Below are 10,595 nucleotides of genomic sequence, written 5' to 3'. Positions count from 1 at the left end.
CCGATTGGGTTCAATCAATTTAATTTCATGAAATTGAACTCGAATCGGTGCCGAATCGCGCCGAATTGAACTCGACGACGCTCGACGGGGTTTGAATTGGATTGATTTGATTTAAATTAAATTAATTTGATTTAATTTAATTAAATCGAGGTTTGATTTGAGTCAATTTCGTCTTGATGACCTTCGATCGAAGCGATACGAAAATGTGCGTCAACATGTATAAGAAATGCATAACATTACATTCTATCTTGTTTACTGTTCAATACCTTTAGACAAGTCATATGATGACTTTAAGTTTTTGCATTTTTTCATCTTTCTAATTCAATATTCGGTCTGAATTACCAACTTTTAGAATTGAAGCTGTTCTCCCATTCAAGGTTGGATCCGAATTCCCAACTTTTAGAATTTAGATAATTTAGGCTTATCTCGTCAGGTCTTTCTCCTTTACTTGTGCAGGTCTATACCCCATATATGACTTATTTTACTTTTATACTCTCTTCCATTTTCATGTCCATTTTCATAATCATACCGTACTAATGTAATTGTTACTACTTAGTGATTCAATAATTCACATATATGAATAGTGGAGTAAATTGAAATAAATATTTTAATAAACATAACAAATATGAATTTGCAAATGTATAAAATTTATAATATTTTCTATACATATTTTGAGTATCTCACCTCGTTCTCTAAGGCAGTTCGGTGATGCTCTCCGAAACCCCGGCCAATTTTTTTGTTTATAAACAACCTCAAATGCACTCTTTCTCATTCAACCCAAAATTTTTCCTATTCTCCTCCCTAATCTCTTCCTTTTCCTACTGAATTCAACAACTGGTTTCGGCATATAAGAAATTCAGCCATTAGTAACATCTAGCATTCAAAAATTGCTTTATTTCAGAAATTCTTTACAGAATTACTGAATTCCAGCCATTAATTTCAGCACATACACACTAATTCAACAACTACAGTAGCATACAACATCACTAGTTGTTCTTACTAATCGTAGAATTCCTAATCATAAACACACTCTGCTGTCTTACCAAATTCCAGCAATCAGTTGCAAAATTCAGCTCCACACAGCAGCCCGCTTCCTTCAGCTCCCCGCTATCCCATATTCCCATGGCCTGCACAGTTGCTGCTTCTCACGCATGAATAGGGAGGAAAAAAAGAACAAATGGCTGTATTTAATGCTTCAGCAATTATCTTAATATAATATTATCACTAGGTGCACTAATGCTCCAGTAATAACCTTCTATTTTCTCCCAGCTGCATGATTTAATCCATCCATTGACGTGTTAAGTGATTACAGCTACAGTGATAATAATAATATAAAATGTAACGTGGTTGTTGATTGTTAAATGTTAATTAACTTTTACTATAATTTAATAGTTATTTAATTTAGTTTAACTTAGTTTTAAAGTAGCTGTTACAAAAATTTAATAATTATGCATATATTAGATTAGTAATTTACGTATACTTATATATGTCAAAATGTTTGGAATTACAAGTAAAATTTAATGAAATTAAATGAATATTTAGAAAAAGCTTATGCGGACATTATTTTGAATATTTTTGGGTATTATATATTTTGGGGTGGAGGTATTAGTTTTTAATAGATGTCTGATTTATAGTGAATTTATTTGGATGAATTGTCAATTGTTTTGTGGCATTATCTCTATCAGAGAGAAGTTAGTATGGTTTCTTATAGGAATTTATACTATTATAGCTAGAGTTATGATCACTTTATACCCTAGTACATCATTTAAAGACCGCCGGTTTTTTTTTTTAGTTGGTTATTTTTATTGTATATGCAAACAAAAAATAGGTACAAGAATGTTTATGATTGATTGAGATACCTTTGATTTTCAAGATTTTATTCAAGGTAATGATTTTTATAATTTTAATTTTGTGGGATCTTCATTCACTTGGTGTAATAATATGGGAAGGCTTGAGACAGGTTTAGGTTAGTAGGATAAAGTTTTGGCTTTTCTGCTTGGCTTAATGCATATCCAATTTTTTTATTTTTCATCTTCAATGCATGTACTCTTAACTTTTTCTATTATTATTATCCAACCTAAACCTTAGAACACCATTTGTTAGATTACCAACAATTTGATAATAATTTTTTTTTGTTTGAGAATGTTTGGCTTTCTTTTGCTTCTTCATGTGAAGTGATCACTCAAAGCTTAGAACACCATATGTAAAGGAAATCTAGTTGAACAGCTCCCTTAAAAACTTGTTAGCACTAATTATGCTAACAAGAGATGATACATTAACCCAGACAACTCCAGTTTTAGTCTCTTGAGAATTTTTTTTCCGAATTACAGATGCTGGAGCTGAGGATGATACTTTTGCCATTTTGATATCCACAGCTCTTTCCTGCTCTTAATGTTTATGTATCAAGTTTGAGATTATGTGGATGAAGCAATTGTGTTTGAGGTGGTTGAAGGATGGGGATTACAATATTGTTTTGTTATTCGAGTGTTACAACTCATCAGTGACATAATCAAAATTTAAAAACTGTTAAGGATGCTGGAGAAAAACTCTAATTCTATCGACAAATTCAATTATTTTGAACTTCATTCAAGACAAGTGGTTTTATGATGAACCAACCAATCTTTTTCACTTATCATTTTTGCCCTAAATAATGGATGAAAGTTGGAATAATAAACTTACAATTGATGTAGGATCGTAAATTGAGTATTGTATTCGAGGTATGACTCTTGATTGGGCACCAAAACTAGATAGATTTCTGACATATTTTTTCCAACCTTATTGGCCTATTATTTATGAGGAGGTTTGAACTTTTCTTTTTTCATTCTTCTTTTTGATCCATATGCATACCAATTGACGTCATACTTATATTTTTGTCCTTCTAAAAGTGTCCAAGCCTTCAAAGAATGGACATTTTTTCCAATTAGCTTATGAAATTCCATTTATAAAGTAATGGCAATGCTTTTAGTTAACATTTTGAAGACATTTTACATTTTATGTCAGCTCTTTTTTTCCTGAGCAAGGAGCATTTGCTCCACATCGTTGTATGCCCAACAACATTCTTAAGTTCAAAGTCGGCTCATGTGTTACACTGGGCTCGACTAAGCAATGACTATATGGTGATTATCTTGACAAATGTACAGCTTATGATTGGATAAATTGGATTTCCTTCTTGAGGTCCTTCATAGGTTTGATAGATGTAGAGCTTAGATTTGATTAATGTGGTTGAACTTCATGCAACATTAGAGGGAATGATTTGGCTATTTCACTGCGACTATCATAAAATCTCGGCTAGAATGAGACTCAGTATGATGATATCTTGTAAAAATGAATGACTCGAGTTGAATACATTTAAGAGTTCAATAATTAAGGATATAAAGTTTTGCATGTCACATATCTAATGTAAGTGTTAAACCAGCTTATTGGCTCGTTGCTTCAGGTGTTCATACATGTAATTGTTTTTAATGAAAGTGATCTTTCATGGACATTACCGAATCATCGGCTCACAATCAACTTGTATCTACTACCTTAGTATCTTCTAATAAGTAGGCTTTGCTGGCCTTTCTCTAAAAAAATCCATATTTATATATTTATTGAAATAATTTGACCTGGTTAACCATTGTATTTAACAAATGTCATCACACGTAGACACCATGTACAAAAATTCTCGTGCAAATCTGTCCTTAAAAAAAAAAAGATTGATAATATTTCTGTGACTTGTGGAATAAGAAACATGGAAATAGGATATGGTACCAAATAGTCAACATCTGTTTCATTCATGTGCCCGTAGGTTGTTGACCAATGCTTTGAATAAGGTCGGACACTTGATTCTATAAAGCTGACAATAATTTCTGTAGCATTGACTTGGTGATGAATTCTCAGTCTTTCTATCATATTCATATGGTTTATAACTTCACATGGCTCTTTGCAGGTAAGTTCACGGTAAGCTACATTCCAATTTGTGGAGAGAAAGAATATTATCTTGCTTGTGCATGTGGAGAGGTGTACACGCCACCTAGTGCTTATGTCGCATTGTATGGTTTGACTGTGCAAGCTTCATTCCTTGGCGGTAAGCATAACTTTTTGATTTTTGTGCCTTATCAGTAAAAATAGTGGCGTACACTCGGAAAAAAAAATGCTCTTGATTAGCGATGTGGATCATTATGAGATTGGAGGTTGGGATGGGTGTGGTTAGGTTACTCTCAAGTCGTGAGCACTAATAACACACACAATTTCCCTATCAAGGCAGTGCTAAAACTGCCTGCATCAAGCCATCCTTAAATCTCATGCTCCTACCTATTGATTGTGATGGACTTGACACTTACCTATTTTTTAATTTCTCATTTCAATTCAAATTTTGTAAGTCTGTATGATTAGCTTAAATGAAGTAATCAAATTTTATATTATGAATCCTCATAACATGACATTATTAGAATCACCATTCACTGCAGCTAAATATATGTTGGATCATTGTTAGCGCTAGCTGTCTTGTTATTTGAGTCATTTATATCCACTGGACCTCATTCATTCATGTTATTATGTTTTTGGGTTATTTCAGCCATTTGTTGATAAGTTTTTTAGTTCTTATTAGGAACCTTACCTTATAAAATGGATCCTTAGGACATTGTGATGAGGACATCTACAGGATATTCTAGCGCGAGGAGACATCGAAGATCTACGGCTATGCTCGCATCTTTTATTTCTGTTTGATGTATTATAATTTTATTATTTTAGCGTTCTTTTCCGTTTTTACCCTCACTTGAGGGACTAGATGCATGTGACCTCAAGGGATAATTTGGTCTTTTGTTTTGTTATTGTAGGGGGCCTATTTATAGCCCTCTTTTCCTCTTATGAGGTTAATGAATGAATGACTATTAATGAAAATTCAGCTTTCTTGTTCTTGATCTTTTTGTGAGTTCTTGAGAGGAGAAACCCTCGAGAGGGCCACACATCACCCGTCAGCCGCCGGTGGATTCCAGGACTCGCGGTTAGTATTCGTAGTATTTTCTTATCGTTTCTTTCTTTTCCCTAGAGGTAGCCGGCAACCTCCCATCTTCCCTAGACCGTCGGCTCCCTGCATCCATACCATCCCACAGGTCACCCCAACCGCCAGCCTCCCCTCATCCATTCACCTCCCGCTGGCCTAGCCCATCCACCACCTCCACCCGCCAACCTCTTTCCCCTTAACCTTCCAAACCACTGGCCCCTCCCTTTTCTTATTTTGAATTTCAAAATTTAAATTCACCCATAATTACTTTCCTAATTTAATTTGCTATTAATGTGGAAAGGTGTATTTTGAATTCAATAAATATTTGAATTTCAAATACCTTCCCTATTAATAAACTCCAATTAGGAAACTCCCTCAATTAAATGAAATCTGAAATTAAAATTCAGATTTGATTTAAATCCGTAATTGAATCCTTGGGGCCCACATATATTGAACCTAGACATCTAATCCTCCTTCCCATATGGCCGGCCCATCTCCGTCCCCATCTCTCTCCAATTAACCCATTAACACCAATTAAAATTTCCTTCCTTGCCCCTTAACCGCCGGTACCATATTGGTTCCAATTTGGGGTTAGTTTGAATTTTAAATCAATTCCCTTTCTCCCTTTGAAAACCTGAAATTATTAATTTCAGGTTTTCCTATTTATGTTTTCCCTCCTCTAAGTCAAATCCCCATCTTCCTTCCCAAACCTAGCCGCCCTTGCAAACCTTTCCCCCCCATCACGCCTCCCTCTACTACCCAGGAAATTCAGGCTCTCAGTCAACAATTTTCGGCAAGGTGTCTTATTGCTCGGCACCCTTGGACATCACTAATTGCTGTCCAAAAGCTCCAAACATCCCATAGCAGCTGTCCAAGGTTTTCCTAAGCCTTATAGGTGGCTGTCCAGAATTGTTTTAAATGCTCATAGCTGCTTTCCAGTAATTTCCGTGATCTCTTATTGCTGCCCTGCCACCCATGACTTCCAGATTGTTGTCCAACAACATCATGAAGGTTTGTGGTCGCTGCCCATTTCTTTTCCAACATTCAAACGACCTTATCGAAGTTTGTATCCCTCTTGTCTTTGAGTAAACTCGACATCGGACTCGTTATCTTCATAGTTGCATTCTCGATTGTGGTTTTATTATATTCATGAAGATAATGTTAATGCTTCTCCGCTAAAACTTAGTAATTGGAAGAGTTGATTGAGGGATCATTGCATAATAACTAATCTTATCGTTAACATTGGAATTTCTTGTTGAAAACCATCCATGTATGCAACGTTAGATTAAATTGATTGTTTTACGATCTTAATTCCTACGCATGTGATTTGGCCTAAGCTTGTGTTACCGCTCTTTGTATTTTATCTCGTCCTTTAAACTCACTGAAAGATATAATTATTATGTTCTTTACATATTAAGCATGCAAATTCTTTAAGCAACAAATCTTTACATGTGTGTTCTACATCACATTGTTTAATATGTTATCGAATCATTTATAATGAAAACAATCTCTGTTACTTGGACGTGTTGTCCCATATTAAATGTAATAATAAAACTTGAATTCCTCTGAGAGCCTATGTCTTTTTCAAATGGGTGACTTGAGATGTTATCTTGCATCAGTTATTCTTGTAGTCCTTAGTGCTATATAACTCAGGATCGGGCTTGTCACAACAATTTACTTGGTCATGTCCAGACAATCTACCCTTAAAACGTAATTGGTTACTTGGTTTTAGCTGCCTTCCGGCTTATGGTTTCACAGAATCTACAACAACAATATCAAGCCTTTGTCCCACTACATGGGGTCGGCTACATGAATCTTTTTTCTCTATAGTATCATATTAAAAGTTAAATTCTCGTTTAAATCTAATAAATAAAGATCATTTCTAATATTTTCTAACCAAATCTTTTTAGGTCAACCTCTACCTTTCTTAAGATAAGTCAAATTTAATACCTCTACTTTCCTAGCCGAGTCATCGGAAGGCTGCTGTTTTAAGTGACCAAACCATCTAAGGTGAGTCTCTCTAATCTTATCTTTCACTGGAGCAACTCCAACATTTTCACATGTATGCTAATTTCATATCCTATCTCCAAGGGTAAAGCCACTCATCCACCTGAGCATCCTCATCTCTGCAACACTTAACTTAGTATTATGCTTCTCTTTTAATGGCCAACATTCGACATCATAAAGCATTGCAGGTCTCACTACCATATTATAGAGTTTTCCCTTAAGTTTGAGGGGGACTTTCCTATCACACAACAAGCCCGATGCATCCCTCCACTTCAACAATCCAACTTGAATTTTGTTGATAATATCCCCATCTATTTCACCATCACTATGAACAATAGATCCAATATATCTAAAATATGTATACTCTTATTAATGACTTGATCGCCCAAAGTCACAATCCCCTCACTAGGTCTATTACTATTAAAATTATACTCTATATATTCTGTTTTAGATCTACTCAAGCGAAAACCCTTAGACTCAAAGGTTGATCTCCATTATTCAAGTTTAGCTTCAACTCCCTCTCTAGTCTTATCAACAAGAAGAATATCATCAGCAAAAAACATACACCAAGATACCCCCTCTTGCAAATTTCTAGTGAGAACGTCTATGACTAAAGCAAAAAAATATGGGCTTAAGGTTATGTAAAACCCGAAAATGTCGAACCGTCGTGGCGCGACGCATCAAGACGAAAATAGAAGAATATACAAATTTCTCGGAATTCTACAAATTTTTTTTTTTATAAAATTCTACATAAAATTTCGAGTGATTTAGTATAAAGGACTTAGGTTTAATTTTGCTTAGATTTGAAATTAAAAAAATGACGAACTCTACTTAAAGACAAATGTCTAAATAGCCCTTCCCGATTCTTATGATACTTTTTGCATGTGAGGGCACATGCGTCCTTTCCCTTATCCAACTGCCCAAATAAGCTCAACCTTTCGGTTCCTTCATTCTTTTTGTTCGATCGAAGGAAGTAGAGGGAGAAGGTGGCGGAAGCAAGGCTAGGGTGACAACGACGACAGTTTTCCGACGGAAGTTTTTTTTTTTGGGGGGGGAATCGAAGTAGAAGGTTTAAACCTACCCCTTTGATCCCCCCCTCCCCCGCGTGCAAAACTTTTGTTGGAAAACCGACGTCGCCGCTGCTCTTTCCTTCCTTCGGCCGAAAAAAAAAGAATGAAGAGACCGAAAGTTTTGGATCTTCTTGAGCTTATTTGTGTGGTGGGGTAAGGGAAATGACGCATGTGAGGACATGTAAAAATTTTCTTAAGAATCGAGAAGGGCTATTTAGTCATTTGTCTTTAAGTAGACTTTCCTAATTTTTAATTTTAAATCTAAGTAAAATTAACCCTAAGTCTTTTGTACCAAATTGTTTGAAATTTTATGTAGAATTTTATAAAAATTATTTTGTCGAATTTCGACAACTTTGTAAATTCGCCTATTTTCGTCTCAGTGCGTCGCAACACGTTGCAACACTACGGTTCGACACTTTTGGGTTTTACAATTCTCCTCTCCAAATAAAAATTTCGTCATCGAAGTTAAAATAAGAGGGACAAAGTATACCTTAATCAAAGAGATGAGGATATCATTTCCTTATTTATGATTCTTTCTCCCATGTAGTGTCCCTCTCAGATCAGCACTTCCTTAGAATCTTAACAAAAGGTATGTCTCTCCTTCGGAGTTGCTTTACAATATACTCCAAAACACGGTCTAGCTCTTCAACATAAGTAAGATTTGGCTGTATTTCCGTATGTTCTATTATGATCTTAGAAGGATCATCTGACATAAATTTTTTTTTTAGGGAAGAAATATGAAACACGTTGTGTACAACATACATATTAGCTAGTAAGGCCAATATGTAGGCCCCATTTCTAATCCTTTCCACAATATCAGAAGGACCAATGCAACGGGGACTAAGCTTGTCAGTCTTTCTAAAGCGTTGTACACCCTTCATAGCTTAATGAAAATAAAATCTCCCATATTGAATTTCACAGAGCGGTGAAAAGCATCATAGTACTTCTTCTGTCTATCTTGTACTGCTCATAGCTTATCTCTGATAATTATGATCTTGTTGGTAGCGTCATCAACCAAATCGGAGCCAATCATTTTCCGTTCGTGTGTTCCACATTTCTTTCCATAGAGTGCTTCATATGGAGCAATTGCTATGCTGGCTTGAAAGTTGTTATTATAAGCGAACTTTATCAAAAGAATGTGAGATTCCCAACCTCCACCAAAATCAAGAACACACAATCTAAGCAAATCTTTAAGAGTTGGTATAGTACACTCAGATTGTTCATCAGTTTGAGGATGAAATGCTGCACTGAAAGTCAATCTGGTACACATAACCTCTTGAACATTACTCCAAAGTCTAGAGGTAAACCTACCATCACGATCATATTTTATGGACTTCGGTACACCATGCAGATGAATAATCTCTTCCACATACAACATTGCTAACTTCTCGACTGAGTCAGTCTGTCGAATAGGCAAAAAGTGAGCAGATTTCGTAAGTCTATCAATGATAATCCAAATAGCATCATGACCCTGTCAAGATCTCGGTAAGCCTATCACGAAATCCATAGCAATATCATCCCACTTCTATTATGGGATCGGCAATGGTTGAAGTAATCCACCTAACTTTTGATGCTCAACCTTGACTAATTGACAAGTGGCACATTTCACAACATAATCAGCCACGCTCTTCAACCCAAGCCACCAAAATAAGCCCTTCAAGTCTTGATACATCTTGTTGCTACATGGATGAATGATATAACCCGAATGATCGTCTTCATAGAGAACATCCCTCCTCAAGTCATCCACATTTGGCACACAAACTCTGCATCTTTACCACAGAAGATCATTCTCATCAATAGTAAAATCCTCATCATGGCCTGCCCTAACCATATCCATAATCTTCATAAAATCAGGATCCCTCAGCAATGTTTTAGCTATCTTACTATTCAAATCAAACTGCACTATCATTTAACTTAAACATCCCACATTCTCAGTCATAGAAAGTATTACAAACAACTCCAAGCGTTCAATTTACTCAACCAGCTTCTCATGCTGGGTCAATAAGCAATTCACCTTCATAGGCATTTTCCTGCTTAAGGCATCAATAATGGCATTTGTCCTCCCTTGATGATACTGAATATCCAGATCATAATAATTAAGTAATTCAATCCATCGCCTTTGCCTTAAATTCAGCTCCTGCATGAAGATATAGTTCAAGTTCTGGTGATCAGTAAATATTTCACAACGCACCCCATATAGGTAGTGCATCCAATTCTTCAAAGCAAAGACTACAACAACAAGCTCCAAATCATAAGTTGGATAGTTTTTCTCATGATTTTTCAATTGTTTAGAAACATAGACAACTATTTTCCCGTGCTACATCAAGACACATCATAAGTCCCTTAGTGATGCGTCACTAAAAATCTGAAAACCTTCAGTGCCTGAAGGAGTAGTGAGGATCAGTGCAGTCATCAAGCAAGTCTTCAACTCTTCAAATGCTTTTTCACATTGATTGCTTCACTCAAACCTCACTGCCTTCTGAGTCAATTTACTCAATGGTGCAGCAATATTGGAGAATCACTCAACGAATCTT

The 10,595-nt window shown here is 35.7% G+C and overlaps 1 protein-coding gene across 1 annotated transcript in view; it reads left to right on the top strand.

Moving 5' to 3' along the window:
* LOC110113418 (serine protease SPPA, chloroplastic) overlaps positions 1 to 10,595 on the top strand; it is a 66,433-nt gene that overhangs the window by 13,563 nt on the left and 42,275 nt on the right. Inside the window, exon 3 of the mRNA XM_028692142.1 lies at positions 3,929 to 4,066. Within this exon, the coding sequence (XP_028547975.1) occupies positions 3,929 to 4,066 (138 nt within the window). The remainder of the gene's footprint in view (positions 1 to 3,928; positions 4,067 to 10,595) is intronic.

Source organism: Dendrobium catenatum, unplaced genomic scaffold (assembly GCF_001605985.2).
Source record: "Dendrobium catenatum unplaced genomic scaffold, ASM160598v2 fragScaff_scaffold_156, whole genome shotgun sequence".
In the NCBI taxonomy this organism is placed as follows: domain Eukaryota; kingdom Viridiplantae; phylum Streptophyta; class Magnoliopsida; order Asparagales; family Orchidaceae; genus Dendrobium; species Dendrobium catenatum.
Note: the sequence above shows the minus strand (reverse complement) of the source record. Positions and strands in the feature narration are given on the sequence as shown.